This window comes from Doryrhamphus excisus, chromosome 2, assembly GCF_030265055.1.
Source record: "Doryrhamphus excisus isolate RoL2022-K1 chromosome 2, RoL_Dexc_1.0, whole genome shotgun sequence".
In the NCBI taxonomy this organism is placed as follows: domain Eukaryota; kingdom Metazoa; phylum Chordata; class Actinopteri; order Syngnathiformes; family Syngnathidae; genus Doryrhamphus; species Doryrhamphus excisus.
The window spans coordinates 8,361,118-8,380,324 of record NC_080467.1 but is presented as its reverse complement, the minus strand read 5'-3'; the positions used below and the strand labels follow the sequence as shown (position 1 = coordinate 8,380,324).

The 19,207-nt window shown below is 40.1% G+C and overlaps 1 protein-coding gene across 2 annotated transcripts in view; it reads right to left on the bottom strand.

The window, feature by feature from the left end:
- Positions 1 to 19,207, bottom strand: part of LOC131114605 (mediator of RNA polymerase II transcription subunit 13-like) — a 78,050-nt gene that overhangs the window by 16,920 nt on the left and 41,923 nt on the right. For both annotated transcript variants that reach the window (XM_058064331.1, XM_058064332.1), the window contains exons 3-4: positions 11,367 to 11,451; positions 8,828 to 8,911 (exon numbers count right to left, since the gene is read on the bottom strand). In XM_058064331.1, the coding sequence (XP_057920314.1) occupies positions 8,828 to 8,911; positions 11,367 to 11,451 (169 nt within the window). The remainder of the gene's footprint in view (positions 1 to 8,827; positions 8,912 to 11,366; positions 11,452 to 19,207) is intronic.

Here is a 19,207-nt window from a genome sequence, read left to right as displayed (position 1 = left end):
GGCAACAAATATCATAAATATATGATCAAGACAAACATTCCACCTGCCGGCAGCGCGTGCTTTCCCTGTGCATTCATTGCAAGGCACCATTAAAAAAAAAAAATGCTTTCAGTGCTACTGCCCTCCAACCTCGTCCTCAGTGCATCATTAGACCAAACCAGGAGCTTAAAATAGCAACACAGGGGGAAGCAGATGCACGTCAGGAATCAAAGTTCTGCTAACCGTTCTGCATGTATTGTGTAATGTATCACACATGGATCAATGGCCTCAAAATGGATATTTTAAAGCTATCAGCAAAATACTATGAACCGGTATGCTCATTTATGTTGATGGCCAGTTATATAAAGACATAGATTAACTTCATGTTTACACTAAAAGAACTATAATTCCCATGATGCTTACAATCAGGAAGTAAATGGAAGCTAATAACTCATAATAATCATAACTCTGACAACAACAACAACGCTGTGGTAGCGGTAGAACTCCGATGTATTTAAATGAAGGTAGAATTGATGTGATAATTTCCTCTCCATTGACAGTCGGATCGTTTCATACTGTATGTGTCAACGAGACATTTCATATTGGCCAACATCTCAGTCTCAGCATGATGCCGTGCATTTCCACTGCCAACTACAATCACAATTGTCATTTAGCAAAATGAAGAAGAAATACAATCAGAAGTGAGCATGATTATCTTTGCAAAGGCAGACTTTTGGATACAGCTCCTGTAATTTTGTGGTCACAGAGTGTGAAAGGATTGCAGCAACCAAAATTGAATGTGCAGTAATTATGACGCTGCTGCTGTCACAGCAATAACAAAAGCCCAATTAAGTGCAACATGAGCTACAACACGAGCAAAAGGAGCTGAGACTGATGCCGCTCGTCCTTTAGCAAAGGGCATTTTCCTGCACTGTAAGCTGGTGCAAGCATGTGGACACACAATGCTTCCTGCATCCTCTGGGACCAGTGTGTGCGTGTGTGTGTGTGTGTGTGTGTGTGTGTGTGTGTGTGTGTGTGTGTGTGTGTGTGTGTGTGTGTGTGCAAACAGTAGTAAACAACATGTGTAGATGGGTAAAGGTACTCCGAAATGAAGCGGAGTGATTCTCACAGCTGGAAGCTGAGGAGGAGGCGGAGGAGGAGTGGGTTGAATAAATAGACAGGAAGAAGGCCTTCATTTAAAAACAGAGAAACACAATCCCTTGGTGGTTGAAAAATTAAGCAAATGCACGAGATGAAGAGAAAAGGCTGCGAGGCAAAGGAGGAGGAGGGGAGCGACCAAGAAAAGAAACATACAGTCTGAAATATAGAGTGAAAGCAAAGCTGGCCTGGGAGAAAGTGCTGCAAGTGAATAATTCAGTGACACGCACACATTGCTGCGCACATATCAATGAAATCAGAGTTTTAACGAGCGGGTGCTGAGCACGACTTGATTGGAGACGATGTCAAACAGGAGATGCCTTTAACAAGATAATAGGCATTGGATTTATCCATATGTTTATTGTTGTGGTGTGTAGTGGTTAGGACCACAAACACTGGTCTACAAGCAAAATGCTTGCGGAATAAAAGTAGTGACATTTTTCTTCCTTTAGGTCACTAATAAAGAAAAAGTAGTAGTAGCGTCAAAAGTGCAGATTGGCCATGGTTTCCAAGATATAGAAAAATAAGGCAAAAAGGGTACAGTTTCTACAAGCAACCAGTTCTATCTGAAAGCTTTTCAGTACATTAAAATACATTCATTTTAATGTCGAGAGTTTTCACATGAGATGTTTTGTTTTTATTTGCAGAAATTTCGTGGACAAGTGGACAAAATGCGGGCATGTAGAGAAATTTCATGAACGGTAGCAGAAATTGACTTTTGCATCTGAATTTCTTGGAAACATTCATTCATTTTCTACCGCTTTTCCTCACAAAAAGGGTGCTGGAGCCTATCCCAGCTGACTTCGGGCGACAGGCGGGGTACACCCTGGACTGGTGGCCAGCCAATCACAGGGCACATATAGACAAACAACCATTCACACTCACATTCATACCTATGGACAATTTGGAGTCGGTTATAATTTTATGATAAAGTCAAAATATCATGAGAAGTCATAATATTACGAGGAATAAATGTAGAAGAAGACAAAAAAAAGCAAAAATGGCACCTTGTGACACTCACATTCATACCTATGTCGCCAATTAACCTAGCATGTTTTTGGAATGTGGGAGGAAACCGGAAAACCCACGGATGCACGGGGAGAACATGCAAACCCAGCACAGAGATGGCCAAGGGTGGAATTGAACCCTGGTCTCCTAGCTATGAGGTCTAACCACTCGCCCGCCTTGCAGCCTTTTGGAAACTACAAAAACGATAATTATAAGCAGCTGGTGGCAAAACTCCTGAAGACTGAATAGCCCTCGGCTGCAAAATGTCACCGAAGATACACTTTTTGCATTCCCATCTAAATTTCTTTCCATTGAACTCTGGAGAAGGTGACTCACTCCGTTCATTCAGCTATAGAACCAACACGCCCTATCATTCTGCCTATTTGGGAGCGAGAGGGGCGGAAAACACAGGGCCAGCAAAACGATCAACTTTTTATTTGATTTCTTAGCTATACTTTGTATTTATTGTGCGAATTATTAATTGATGGACCGCCGTACCAAACCACAGCCTAAAAGCTGCTGGTTAGCCAATTAACACAGACCCAAACAACATATTGTACATGAATACCACAAAAGAGAGACAAAACTCCCTTTGTTGAATCTAATGAACTGTACCTAATAAAGCGACCATTGAGCGTATCTCTGCTTAATAGCCCATCTGCACAAACAGACATCCTAACCATGCAATAAATATGCTAATACACGTTGTTTTGAAGGTAGGAAACAGACAAGTATACAGTTTTAAGTGACATGTACGTGAGCGCTGATGCCGACGAGGAGCTCGTTTTACATGACAAGCAAGACAGCAGGGGTCCCAGCGAGGGTCCGACACGCTTCATGTACGCGTCACATTTGGACATACTGTTGTTGGAACGTCGGAAGACATTGTTGTGTAAAAACAGAAGGAAGACTACAAACTGTATGATGAAAAGATTTAGGGAGCGTCTCACAGTGTAAACCTGCTCTGATTATACTAAAACGATGACCTGAGATGATTTCTGCAGGGTCGAAGATGACCACAACATCCTGCATCCCACCTGGCATCCTCCAATTGTTTACTGCCATGTATACTGTAAACGCCCTAATTACTGTATCGTGTTTATTTCACTAAAACTGCCGTATTATGGAGGTAATTAAGTCATTTGCTAACAAAGACGTATTTATATATATTTTTTTCAACGCAACCGCTGATGTATTTTTGCACAAAGGGGTGATGATGCAACACTACAATAGAAGATGTTTACATTTTTGATGCGGTTTTAAGCCTTAAAACCGCATCAAAATGGTAAATACATGCTGCACAGCAACCAGGAAGTGAGAAGGCATCTCGCCGTGTTACGTGAAGGAGGTTACGCATTCAAAAGGTAATGTTAACACATGCACACGCCTGCACGCAGACACACAAATGCACGCACACAATATCCTGTGTGCCTTGATATATCACTCAAAATGGCCGACATCGAGAGGGACGGCTTTTAAAGAATTGAGATGGAATGAGTTCATAAAAAAAGAAGAAAAAAAACATCAGGAGGTTGCCTACAGCCACAGCTGATAATGGCAGTATTTTCTTTTATTATTTTATTCTTATTTTATTATTATTTATTATAATGTTTATTATATTATTTTTTTTATTTGCTTATGTCAACTGTAGGACACTCTGCAGTCAAACGAATGAAGTTGTTAATTGGAGCATTCCTGTTAAGGACCATAAAGGAACGACAGCACAAACTTGCCAAGCGGAGTAATTAATTCTAATGTAACTCATCTGCTTTCTCTGATGTGTCATCGCCATCGCCATCGCCACTCATCTATTTTGTTTTTTTCTGCCTTTGCTTGGGTTTACCTGCTGATATAAAGAATTATACGAGACATCTGTGGGATATCATGTCGTTTGTGTTCTGCCTCCCAAGGGAGAAGCCCGCTACACGTGTAGCAATACAAACATTTTATTTTCATTGTAGAGCGGCAATAAAAGAGCATGTTTAAAGGAGAAGGCCTTAAGTTAAATAGTGCCGTTACGCATACATAGCGGCTGTCAATGACGCTCTTAATTGTTAAATGTTGTCGATCTGACAGGGGATGATTCTCATGTGTCTCTCATGATGGATGGAGGCACATTTACGCTGACGTTTACAGGGATAGTCAAATGAATCATTGATTGACTGTTACAGAAGATACTACAACACGGTGACTGATTTGTTAGAGCTTTGCAGGAGAGGCAAGCAAATCCTGCATGCAATGAGGTCATAGAAAAACTATCAAGCATTTTGCTAGATGACAAGCTGCCTTTCTGAAGGCTAACCGTTGGACAAGTGAAGTGGTGACTCTGCTACGAAGGCTGTAAAGGGGGTGCAAGGCCCACTCATACGCTTTTCTACAAATGCTTATATTACCTGTTTTATGGTGGCAACAGTTTGACCCTGGAACAGACAGATTATACTGTATATTGTAGTGGTAGGTTACCGGGACGTAATTCACCCCGGAACGATCGATAGAGGAGGGGTTGCCACCCGGAGCGGTTGGCGCAAGGGACGGGGGGTTTTCCTCTTCCTGTTGTGTTTGCGAGACGAGGCTTTCATGTCTCACGTAGCGAAGAGTGCGAGTAAATGTTTGCAAGAAAAATTCAGTTTTCTCTCAAATTCGACACTCGGAATGCCAGGGAATTTGACAGATTCCAGTTCTTCGGCGCTTCAATATGCATGATTTATTAAAAATAAATTATATGAATTATGAATTTTTTTGTGTGTGTTTATATTAGTATGAAGACTGAAACGTCTGAGGAAAAATGACAACTGCTAAGGTGAGCTACTATTCACAGAATTAACTATAAAAATTAAAAATTAACTATAAGTATGACCAGTCCAGGGTGTACCCCGCCTCTCGCCCGAAGACAGCTGGGATAGGCTCCAGCACCCCCGCGACCCTCGTGAGGAAAAAGCGGTAGAAAATGAATGAATGAATGAATTATAAGCATTAATAATTAACTATAAGTATTACGAATTAAACAATGTGTGACTTTACAGTAGATTTTCCTTCAAATATGATACATACTGTATATATTCAACAACTTGCAATGACCAATAAACATTCAAGTACTAGGGATTGGGGACCCCCACGGGTCCATTGGGGGTTCATAATTTTATTTTATTGTTCTGCAATAAATTAATGAAGATTATGAGGTGAATAACTATCAATATGAGGCACTAGGCCAATAAAACGAACATTCCCAGCCCATAAGCTCAGTACGCAGCAAGCACCCAACCCCTGGAGGCCATCATCTTCATCAAGGGATGCAAAGGCCAAAGATGAGCTCTAAGGAGTTTGGATTATTTCATCTATTACAAATGGTAGAATTATTTTTTTTTTTTTTCCAATGGTGCCAAAAAGTTCCCCATAAAGCATTTCCACGTACGGATCAGTCGTTTTGATATCACACAAAAAAACATCTCTCTTCTGTTTTGACATTATGTGACCTTGGTCGATGGCCGGCCACCGAGCGTTGCCAAGACGACGGCTAATAGCTCAATGTCAGCACATGGGGAGGAGGGGGTAGCATCTGTGCACTATTTTATTTAGTACCATATATTGCTGAGGATATAATACAACTTTGTGCGGCGTGGAGATATTTTTCTGTCAAATATGAATGTATAAACTAGCGTACTGTATGCTATATGCTCATGAATACACATTTACAGTGCATTGTGCTTGGCATGCACAGAATGACTGAACTAATGAGAGGGACAGACTCTAATGCATCAATTCAGCCTCCTGCGCTAATGATTAATTTATGACCACCCCTTCCTTTGCTACCTCTTCCTCCCTGAAAATCTCCCATCCCTCCCTCACACGAGTGTCTGATGCAATTCGCTACCAACCCGGAGAGCTCCCTCCTCATTCCGACACAAAGAGAGCAGAAGGGAAGGGAGGGTTGGAATTCTACTCCTAGATGCGCCACTATTCGCCCCCCGAGGACACACGCCAGATAAACACCAGGGAAGCTTGACAAAGGCGGGAGGCTGAAGGAAGGGGCGGGGGGCGGTGTGTTCTCGACGCCCTCTGTTGGGGATAAAAGGCACAGCGTGGAGGTGCAGGGGAGACAAAGGAGACGCTTACAGCTGAGGCGGGAGGTCACATGACATCAGCTGAGCAATGCTCCCGAGCGGCGCCAAAGATGAAACCCGTACATTTAGAGCAACATTTGCACTCAAACAAGCATCGCGCTCGTTTGCTGCACCGATATTACCTCCTCCTGCTTTCAGGATGTTCAATAATTCAACGGCGTGAGGCAGGGAGAGGGCTGTTGTTTTCACATGTCAAAATAACGACTGGTACAACCAGGAAGTAGACACGCTTACATTATAAATAAAGACGAAAGTTTTGGGTCAAGTGGTCTTTGAAGATCAGGAATTGGAAACTGTACCGCACACAGACTATAAATGTACACGCAGCAATAATATAGTACAACATCAACGTTATCCAACAGTACACACATACAGTGTTAAAAAGGTACACAGTTTAAGGCCATGACCTTTAAAAAATAAAGTCTTGGCAAAATGGCAGATTCTATGTCACTTTCTGTCAGGTATTCACACCATCTCTCACTGCATCAGCAACACGTCACCCAGCACGCCGTTGCTGCTGACTTTGGACGCGGTAAAACAGTCATTTTAACTTCTTAAGAGATCTTGAGGGTAAAGAGTCAAGTGGTAGGCTGGTTGTCTGTCAAGACACGCGACGAGCCGACAATAAGATGGTTTTAAGAAGAAAAGGTGTCTTTGGAATGTTCCTGAGAGGACCAAACGTGGAAAGGTAGGAGACAGTTTTATTCGCTGATGAGAAAAAAAATGGAACCTTGGCGGTCCTTGTGGCTTCCAACATGGCTGGCATGACAAGGCCATCCCAAACGGAGATGTTTTTCAAGGCACAGTTAAGGGGGCGCGATCATGATCTGGGGATGGAGCTTCAGGTTGTGCAGGGGCATCAAATGGTAGATGTTGCTGGGGGGGCATCAACAGGAGTTTTTTCCAACAGGACAACGCCACGGTTCACTATGCCGGCATAAGGACTTTGTTTTTTGTGTTGGTACTGTATGTTCCTCCACAACAAATTAATCCAAAAATGCCAAAAAATTTCATAATATTATATTATATACAAACTTAATAATATTCCAAAAGTCCGCCTGATTGGCTAATTAAGTAAGACATGTCCCAATACTTTAGTCCACTTGTCTTAATCACTCCAAGTGAAATGGTGATATATAGAAAGTATATATTTTAGCTATCTTAATCTCTTTTAGACAAGGTCACTGCCTTTTTGAAATCTAATTAAAATGGGAATCCATGAAAAAACACACACAGTCACAAAGAATCCGATGAATGATTCAAAAAAAAAAGAAGAAGAAGAAGAGATGGGCGTCATCTGGAGTGGTGGCACTGGCAGCATAGAACAAAACAGCACAATTCCCAATAGGAAAGCAAATAAATTCACACTTAAATGACAGTAGTAATGTGTGATGACACCATCCTTGTGAAAACAGCTCCAACACTCTTTTGGCGTAGATTCTACAAGTGTCTGCTTTTTAATCCCCGCTCTTTTGTTTCCTTTGACAATAGTAATAGCGAATAAAGTCAATAAAAAAGCCAGTAGAATAACATTATCTACAGACGACAATACAGTCACCCTCACACTAAATCACACCAAAACAATTTGGTGACACTGCTGTGACGTCACACACAGACCATGAAGTACTGGGAATCAGATTCAAACACTAGCCATGTATATGTACATGGACCCAAATATCCAATTGCGTTCGGTTTATTTGCTCAAAGGGAAAGAATGTAACCTTTGTATACACCTCATTCCGAAAGAAAAGTGCCAATCCGAATGAATATATAATCGGATTCACGGGGGGTGGAATATTCCTTTCCCTAATCCGATTGAGGTATCTTGTACCCGCTCAAAGTTGTTCTTCTTGGTCGTGTTTTTCTTCTTCTGTTGTTTATTGGCGGTTGGCAAGCAGCTTTTGTGTGCATTAGCGCCATCTGTGGAGCAGAATCTAAACCCTTCTATACGCCATTCACAAGTCCAGTTTTATTAAAAAAGAAAATATATATCTATATTAAACATGTCCCGACTTTAATGATAAAATATTAGCAAGATTGAATTTGATCTTGTTTGAATTTATCCCGGGTGCGTTCTTTCAGCGCATGCTCAGATATGACGTAACACGCAGCTCCAGATGTTCTTCGGTTTTAAAAATGGAGGCCAGCAATCGGCACTGGACTGCTGCGGAAAGTTTGTTTTTGATCCAAACTAAATTTTGCATGCCCCATTGACTATTCTGTTGGATTATAGCAACGCATGTAGACAATTGGAATATTGGAATATTCCTTTCCATGTATACCATTGTTTTCGGAAAGGTCATTTGGAAAGAGAAAAACTCCTCATGTAAACGTGGCTACTGACAGCAGATCCAGGAAAGTGACACATTTGCAACAATAAAACAATATTAACTGATACTGTTAATGACTATAAGACTTCAGCATGTTAGGCCAGCCTAGATGAAGAACATGAAGGACCTTCACGCCAATGTGTCGCTCCCTTAAGCTACCAAATCAAGTCCAGTCCAGCCTGGTAAATCCCCCCACATGGTAGCAGAATACGTTGTGTTTGGTGCACCTACCTGCTGCCTAGAGACTTTCCCTGCAGCTCGTGTGGCTTGAAGAACCACTTCCCAACCCTCATGAAGCCCTTGTCCATCAGGCATCTGGAGAAGTCAAGAGAGGATGACAATGAAGTATTTTTCTTGGAGTATGTGTGGTCATGATTGGTAATGGTAATGGTAATGGAATGCGTGAAAGCATCACATAATCAGTTGACAGTTCCACATGTCCAAAAGGAGTAGGAAGAAGCAAAGCTTATTAAATCCTACCCCTCCATCTGGTACTTTTACAATCAGTAACTGTTACATTTGTTCACTTCCTGCTTTCCTAATATAGTTGAAGGGTTTTTTTTGTTTTGTTTTGTTTTTGTCCCGTACCGAAGTACGAGGTGATATGACCATCCAATGACATAATGGGTACCATAGTAAGTGTCAATATATTGATATGTATAGAATATCATGACTGGTTCAAGACTCTTCATCCTTGTGTCCTTGTACAAGGATGTACAAGGATCCTTGTGTGAACTTGATGGGAAATCAGTCGCATCTGGGAGGAAGGGAGATAAGAGTTTGTGCAATACTTGGCTGCAACCAGCAGAGGCGCTGTTGATTCAGTCTCAGCTAGTTTGCCATCTAAAGAAGTCAGCATTTCTGGCTACAAATGTTTTTGTTTTGAATTGGTAGTTGTTCCAGTCAGTCAGAACATCGAAAGGTATTGTTAAAATTCAAACTAAATGAAAGAAAACTATTTAATTGGAATTAATTTAATTACTTTCTTAAAAATTGCTACTTTAACTGACACTCAAAACGGTGTATCACTATTTCATAGCGAGGAGAAGGAAAGTCTTCTCCTTGAGTCTCCTCCTCAAGACATCTGCTTCCACACCAGGGCTTCCCAAATCTTTTACTTTCATCCCATCGTTTTGATGGGATGGAGCTGTTGAGTCGCCGTGCTCCTTATTTGGCTCAGCCGGCTATCTTTTCTCCTCACGTCGGCGACCTTTCTCACACACACACACAGTCTTGTCCGTCCGTGTTTCTCCCTGCCAGGGAATTCCAAAGTGGATCCTCAAATCCGGGTCACAGATTTATACAATTATTTTATGGACTCCACTCGGCAATGTAAAGCTTTCTTTAGCGTTCTTACAGGTACCTCCACCATTCCTTCTCTTACTTGCTGTACTTCCTGGACTTTAAGGAGAAATTCCACCCGCCACCAGTAGAAGGAGCCGAGGGGGGCAAACAGACCAATTGCGGTCCACAAACGCAGACCCAGAGCCGCACTTTGGACACCCCCCTTGCATTACAAAGACCTTTAGTAATTGCCCTGATCTTTGCTCTCTCTCGCAATCTGCCACCATTATTAAATTGTTCCTAATTACTCTGCTTGTGATTGTTTGATTAAGACCTTCTTAATTGACTCAAACTCACGTTCATTCGAGCAGAGCCAAAAAAGAAAATCACTTGCCTGCGACAAAGTTTATTTCCACGGCGCGCCACGGAAGAGAAAGCGATCCCTCTCTCGTGCCGGCAGAATAGTTAGCAATAAAAGGCGTTAGCTTCAAGGTAATAGGAAGGTTAATTCCGTCTGCCCCCTGTGATGATCGCTGATGCTTAACTTAATAGAGAGCAAATATGTGCTGCTTCATTTAACAGATGGCTCTGAGTCAGAAAGGAGAGTTTGGGATACTTGAGCAAATGATTCACTGCTCAGATTATTATTTTCATTGACTTGATGATGCCAGAAGGCCGGAAGGGTTGACTGACTGGGACTTTTTTTTTTTTTAGTTTGAAAAATCTTTCTGAATGACCTTAGAGTTAGACGGGAATCACTTTTAGCCCTGGTCCTCGGGTTTCAAACCAGTTCTGTTCCCAAAGATGTACGTATCTATATGCTTTTATTCAACTGTTGAATGAGTTAACATTTTGTATGAAAGTTAAAAAGTAGGTAATAAACCAGGGGTGGGCATATATTTTGACATGTGGGGCGCATTGAGTTAACAAAATTGTCTGGGGGGCCCGAACACACACACTATTTTATGGTTATAATTTTCCTGGAATTATTTGTCTAATTTTATCTGTACTAGTGTTACTGTGTACTGTGTTAAAGTGTACTATCAGCTGTATGTTCTCATGTCCCTTTTTTCAGGAGCACTTTAAACATTACCACATCAAACTATGTCATTTAATTTTACCGTTTTGTTGTTTTTTTATTTTTATTTTTTACTAAATAAGACTAAATAAGCCATGTTGCCAGTTTGTATGTTAAAAGTTGAAATACTTAGAAAGCAACTGACGGGCCGGATTCAAACGCTTGGTGGGCCACATGTGGCCCCCGAGACATAGTTTGCCCACCTCTGTAATAAACCTTTCATGATGGTGCTAGTGTGACCCCGGGAGATATTGTCATATTCCATTATTTCCTATGTCAAAAATGCATCATAACATAGAATACCTGCATACCAGTGTGTGACCATAACATCATGCAATACCAGTGTGTAACCATAACTTCATGCAATACCAGTATGTGACCATAACTTCATGCAATACGTATTTTTACCTCTCCAGCAAGTTGTGCACAGCCTTAAACAGCAGGGTCCTGCACTCGTACGACAGCCCGCACTCCCAGAGTCCCTCCTCAGCAACTGAAGGCAGAAAAAGAACACAATCATCATCAAATTATAAATCTCAATATACAGTGTTTTTACCCCGCTGCTTTATAATCCCCCCCCAACCCCCCCTCGGTGGGAATAGTAATGATGTTTTCAGAGACAGTGAAGCATCTGCACATGCCAGCTTGAGGATTATAAACACACGCACACACTCACTTGTTTATAGCACGCCTAGTCTGTCACAACATGCTGCATGTGCTGATGAAGAAACCTGCACATCATATCAGGATGGAGATATGCGTGTGTGTGTGTGTCAATGTCACTATATATATGTGTGTGTGTGTGTGTGTGTGTGTGTGTGTGTGTAGCGGTGCCCGGCAGAGCAACTGTCATGTTGGCTGCAGCGACAGGCCAGTCAAGCCCAGCGCAGTTGTCAGCCTGGCTTTAGCTGAAGAGTGGAGGTTCATGGTGACACCCGGACTTGCATGGGGTCAGGACTGAGTGCCACCTTTTACTGGAGACTCTGACTATGACATTTGTGGCAGTTTTTCTCCCGTTTTGAATATAAATGAACAATTTACAGTACTTTGATGAACACTACACAGCCCCTTGTCCTAAAAGGAGTAAGAATTTTAACCTGTTCTCTGTGTCTCAACAATTATTAATAACATTACTATTTCCTCATAAGGAAGATTTTGCAGAAAAAAGTGTTTAAAAAAAAATCAAACCCCCCCTGTTTAAATCAATTTTTAATGTCTAACTTTTTATACCTGACTGCTGTGCCCCGCCCCGCTTTTAGCCTTGTTTTTAGCTCTGAATGAATGTATGGATGTTGTATTTTATTGCATCTTTTACTCGTTTTTTACTCAACTCTATTTTTTAATTCTTTTTTTCTTCACTGTAAAGCGTCTTTGAGTACTCTGAAAAACGATATACAATTACATTATTATTATATTTATATATTATATTATAATTATAATATTATGTTATAATATTTAATTTATAATTTTAATTAATTAATAATTATAATTATTATATATATTATATTATATTTATGTATAATACATAAAGATAAAGTAAATAAATAAATATTAAAAGAAAGATAAGTCAGTTGGGATAGGCTCCAGCATACCCCCGTGACCCTACAAAAACAAGATGGATGGACAGAACAATAGTGGTCCAAACAAACATTTTTTTTTTTCACAATTCCAAATTAAACTGCATAGAAATTGTGGTAAATTCCAGTTGGACTCAAATAAAATAACTTATATCCAAAAGGTGGTCAACAATTTGCAACCAAGCTAGCGAAAGCACTGAAATAATTGGTAATGGTTTTATTTCATTTGAACATGTATCGGATTACCATTGAATGCATCACATAATCAGTTGACAGTTCCACATGTCCAAAAGGAGTAGGAAGAAGCAAAGCTTATTAAATCCTACCCCTCCATCTGGTACTTTTACAATCAGTAACTGTTACATTTGTTCACTTCCTGCTTTCCTAATATAGGTTAAGCTTATTTTTTTTAATTTTTTATTTTATTTTTTTTCAGGTACCGAAGTACGAGGTGATATGACCATACAGTGACATAAAGACACACAAACATAATTAGCACAGCTGTCAAAATGCTAGCATCGCAAAGCTATTAGCAGCTTCAGGATGGACTACGTTCTTCTGCTGTTCAACTCAATCATTGATCATTAATTGTCAGATCGAATACTACTACTGTACGCGTGTCCCATTTTTTTTCTTCTTTTTTTTTTTTGGGGGGGGGGGGGGGGGGAGGGGGGCATGCTCCCATTTCCCCCCCTCCCAGATCAACACATACATGGAGCGTCCAGTTCACAGCGCTCGTCTTTGTTCTCTGCCATATACCTGGAGGGGTTGCTGGAGTCTGGCAGGGTGTTTGCTTACAAGGTCGGGTCAGAAGGGGAAAGAAGCATCATCAGAAAGAGGCAAGAAAGGTTTATTTGGAAATCAGTTAGGTAGATGACATGTCTCAGTCGGTCACTTCCTGTGTTTAACATGTTGAATAATATGGAAAATAATGGAGAAATAATGTGTACTAATACAGTTTCTAGTCTTTGGTTTATTCAGTAATAAATACAGGAGTAAAAGCTGATGGAAATACAAACGTTACGCTGAAGCTTCCTCCTCCATCTCTGATTTATTGTGCTTTGTGTTCATATTTTCACCACTTTTAACAGAGTGAATGAAATTTCCTTACTCTCTAGAATTGCCCCATGTCGCCATGGAAACTCAGCCGGTGAGAACATGGCGTCCTGGCATTCAATTTCAACAGTGGTCCCTCCTCCTCCTCCTCCTCCTCCTCCTCCTCCTCCTTCCTCTGTTCTTTTGCTTCCAACACCCTTCCACCTCCTCCTCCTTCCTCTCCAAGCCACCCAGCCCTCATTTACTCCTGCTGGAGGGTGCAGACAGGAAGCTCGCTGGAGCCGGCTCGCTGTAACGCAGCAGAGAAGATGAGCAGAATGCCAAGTCTCTGGCAAATCCAGCTCATTAGCTCTTCTCACCGCTCTCCTGATAGCTCCCCTTTTTTTTCCCTGCAACGCTTAAAAAGACCAACTTCACACCCCCCCTCTCTGCCCACCGACACCCAATCTCCACAGGCAGCTCCGCAGGATGCCCCCAGTCTCTAATATAGATCTTTGCAAACCCTGCCATAAATCACGACCAAAAGTCAGCAGAACACAAACTAAATCAATGCAATCGTCTTCAAGACGGACCTCGCTGTTGTCCAACTTCTTCTGCTGTTAATGAATGTAAACTAAATAAAACAATCGAAAAGTCGTTAGGGGTGGTAACTAAACAGCCTTTTATATATACCTTATTTACAATTTTTTTTATTTGTAATATAAGAAGAATAAATAACCAAACAAGCAATTAGTGGTTTGGTCCGCCGCATATCAGAAATGAGGCAAATCAATTAATCATCATTTTGAGTGCACAGATAAATACATTATAGTACTGAATGTAGCATTATAAAGAAATATTGTGTAGATGACCACAATGTATCCCACTGGCCACCTTCCAGGTTCAAATAATAAGCTAAAAAAATGTAATAACATTCTCTAAATTATTTTTTGGCCCCACTTTCAGATCTGAACTTCTGTTATAAAGACACACAAACATGTAAAATAAGATAATTCAACATTTGTTTCAGGCTGACATTTAAACCCCCGTCCCCTTTCGACTAAGATGGTTGCGAGACTAAGATGCGAGACTGCAAGAAAAGCAGCAATAAAACCTTTGCTGCAGTGCTAATAGAAGACATGAGAACAGCCATTAGATGTAGCACCGTATTAATACATCGTGTGTGACACAAACATTGGCTAAGAAGATGGCGTCAAAAATCAAACAATCTGACACATGATGTATGTACACGAGAAGAAAAACACCGTGCCACTGTCACTGTAGCAACAGCGTGTCACTAAAGCCGCCACATTTTCAGATTTACTGCCTGTTAATCAGGGGGGGGTATTGAGAAAAAAAAAAAAAAAAAACAGATGGCCCGAGGGGAAAAGTGTGCTGCAGAGAAGTGAAATGTGCAGCTAGCTGAGTGCAATCGGGCTTTAATGCATCATGATCCGTCATTCATCACAGATGCAGCTAACAGCCCAGTGCGGTACGCCTGGGAGAATGTAAATGGGCTGCATGTTATCAGCCGCTGTCTCGCAATTAGATTAAACGCAGGCCTTGTCGTTTGGGCTTTTTACTGATTAGCGCAAGAAACAAGGCTGATATTCTACAGAAACAGAAACTCAGACTCTTTTAGACATTGAGAAATTGGGGATTTCAAATAGAAAAAAAATACAACAGTAGCACTTCACTTATACGTCTAGGCTTATATGTCATTATGCAAACATTATGCTAACTGTTTTTAATGAGTTTGATGCATTAAGACTTATTCAACTATGACAAATGATCACACAAGAACAGTAAAAGTCACTACCGCCTTGCCAAACGGCAAGTGCTACCGTCTGCATAATGTGTATGCATAAGTTACGCAACAGCATCTTTCCTATCATAAATGAACATACTTATTTTTGCACTACTAAAACATACACCTCACTGTTATGTACAATAATGCTTCAAACGTGCAATAAGATTCATCCAAGTGCAATACTACATTTTGTTTACTGAAATTCCACATTCGGTTACTGCAATTCTACATCTTGTTACTGTATAGGTTATTGTTTTTGACTGCAATTCTACATTTTGTTACTGTATCGGCTATTGTTTTTGATGTACATATACTTACACTTATTTTGAACAGCACCTGCCACTTTTATATTTATATTGTTATTCCTTGTTTTATTTTATCCTTATTCTTATTTTTAACTTCTACAAAATGCACCGTGGAGTGGCACTCGAATTTCGTTGTATGCAATACAATGACAATAAAGGTGATTCCGATTCTAAAATATTTAATGTTATTAATGAAATAAATGAGTTAATCTACTACGATTAAGATTTCAGTGAAATATTTTTTACAATGTTCATTAATTGATACAAAGGTATGTTTTGTATGTTACTATTCGGTCCATTTTTTTAAAAAATCAATACAAAATATTAATACATATGTACAATTTTGATATGGTTTTAATTTTCATATGTTTTTATTATTGTCATCACTTTTCTTTGCTCATTGGTTTGATTAGCAACATGTGCTACCTTGACCTCTGAAGACTGCTAAAGAAATAAATCAATAAATAAAAATGACACCACACAATATAATAATTATATTACACAATTATATAAGTTTTTTTGTGGTATATTACTTTTTCCACCTTTTAAAATTACAAATTATTTTTTTAAATATTGATACAAGTTGACAAGTCCAGGGTGTAAATGAGTTACCGCCATTAATAATAACGATTGTAGTAACAATTATGATGACTTAATGTCAGTAGACTATTTATAAAATATATTTTTACAGAAAGACATACGTACATGTAGGTATGTTTGTGTAAGCTAACCACATGGTGGCGCTGTTCATAAACTTCATAAGTTGCATTGACTTGAATATTCTCCCACACCTCATTTGTGTAAGGACTATAAAACTGTGAGGATATCTGTATTACATGCTTTGGGAGGGCGCCACAAATGTTATTTAGAAAGTGCATTATCTCCACCAGGGGGGGCAAATCCTTCGCCAAGCAAAGCAAGCAAAGCTGCTATTGATCCCAAAGCTGCCACAACGCAACACACGCCGACCTCTGGCCGCACATTTCCTTCCTTTTCTCTCCCTGGCTTGTTCATCGGTCTTGGATCAATACTGCTCAAGGACCACCAAACCCCACCACCTTCACCTTCACCCCCCCTCCCTCGAGCATGTCTCAGTAGCGACGGCAGCCCATGTGCTGTTACCTCACGGTCCACTTTACTAATTAGCTGTCCGTTCCGTCGCTCGTCATTGGAGGTATACTAAGGAAGTGGCGCAACAAAATGCAACACTAGAATGCCGAGGGGTAAGCCCCCCCGACCGACCGAGAATGCCCAGAGGCCAGCCAAATGGCTTGACTCGAGGTGGGGGGGTCGACTGTGGTGCTGTGCCACTTGAAGGCGGATGATCACCTGACTTTGTCAAGATCGGTTCTCGGCTTTGTGCTCAGTGGAGTCCGCCTGACGTCATGTTATTATATTTCTGCTGAAATCTAAGCAATCCAGGACGGCCTATTTTAAACAAAATGAGCAACTAATTATTATGGAGCGTGATGAGGAGTAGAAGAAGATGATAACTGCCAAAAGCAACATGGTCGCCGCCAATAGAGCGAGGCAGGACCGCTGGCAGAACAATCTGAGCGCATAAATTAATATCCAAACTCTACCTAACTAGTCTTTGAATTTAGAAATGCTGAACATTGCAGCAACAACTGTCTTTTTTCATATTTAATACTGGTATGTCTCATAAGGCTTCATTGACCTTTGGGGCACCAATGGTCATGCTACAGGAATTCTGCCTAGCAACAAGTGCCAGCCAATAAAAAAATAATTATCGGCTTTTAAATTACGAGATTTCAGTGAAATATTTTTTACAATGCTCATTAATTGATACAGAAATTGCATGTTTTGTACTATTCAGTCAATTTTTTTAAATTAAAAAATATTTAAATAAAAAAATATTAATACATATGTACAATTTTTATATGGTTTTAATTTTCATGTGTTTATTATTGTCATTACTTTTCTTTTGTTTATATTACACAATTATATAAGATTGTACAAACTTTTTGTAGTATACTACTTTTTCTACCTTTTAAAGTTAAATATAAAATATGAAATATTGATACAAGTTGACATGTCTAGGGTATACTATGCCTCTCACCTAAAGTCAGCTGGGATAGGCTCCAGCATACATGCAAACCCCAGTGAGGACAAGCAAGCAATGGATGGATGACACATAAGTACAGATTTTTTACTGTATTTATTTTTATGTGTTATTTATGTCATTACTTTTAATTGCTGATTGCTTTGATTAATATTAATATATTAATATGTGCTATCCTAGACCTGTAAAAGGCTTAGAAATAAATGAATAAATCAAGAAAAATAATAAAAAATTCAAAATATTTTATTAGTATATATTTTCAATTGTATTATTGTCAAAATACATTTTTAAATCCATTTAATGTTTGGTATCTATTATTATATTTATACTTTGTGAATGACACCAGACTCATGTTGCACAGATACACATGCACATCGTGTATAACATGTTACCGTGTAGTCATTATACAACATGTCATAGAAATCCGCACATAGCAGGCATTAAGACCCAGAGAGTCCTGGGGAGAAAGGAGGCGCACTGAGCAGAAGGCTTGTGGGGGGAAGTCTGGAATCAATTAGATGACTGAGCTGCAGTTTGCCTTTGCATAGTTGTGAGTGTGAGTCAGGCAAAAGAAGGGACCGGGATTGCGTGAGCTGTGCCATGTCTGGAGGTGTTTATACTGTGGAGCACAGGCACATCCACACCATTGTTGGGATCAAAAGTTCTTGGTGGACTTGTTTTTCAGACAGTATAAGACTTGAAGCCTTGCGGAGTCAAGTTGCAGCCCTGCAGAGCTCCACCTCTGCAGCGCTGAGGTCAAAGTGGAGGGTAAAAGCGGGTGGCTGGCACCCACCCAGGCCAGCTCTCTGTGTTCGCTCATACAACTTCCCCTTGTTACTGCGCTGCACTTTGCTTTCCTCTCTTGGCTCTGACAGCAGGGGAATTTGACTTTTGATGCGGGAGGGGGGGTGGAGAAAAAGAATAGCAGAAGAATTTTTGAGCAGATGTTTCGCGGGAAGGTTCTTTATATGTGGATGACTGTTACAGTACTGCATGGAGGAAACCAGAGTACCCGGAGAAAACCAATGAGTGTCTAATATTTCTTTTGGTATATACCATGTCTATATAGACATGGTATATACCAATATTGAACAAAGCAAAATTTGTTCTCAATCAGAAATCACTCCACGCTCTTTATTGCTATCTTGTTCTACCATATCTTACTTATTGTGTGGAAATATATATAATATAATATAACTATAAAAGCAATCTTCACTCGCTAAATGTACTGCAAAAAAGGTCAGTAAGGATAATTCATAATGCCGCCTACAGAGAACATACTAACTCCTTATTTCTAAAATCACAAATACTTAAACTTGATGATATAGTTCATCTTCAAACAGCTAAAATAATGCATAAGGCTAAAAATAACCAATTACCTAAAAGATACATTTACATACATACAAAAATAACATAAAAAAAAAACTTAAACTATATTA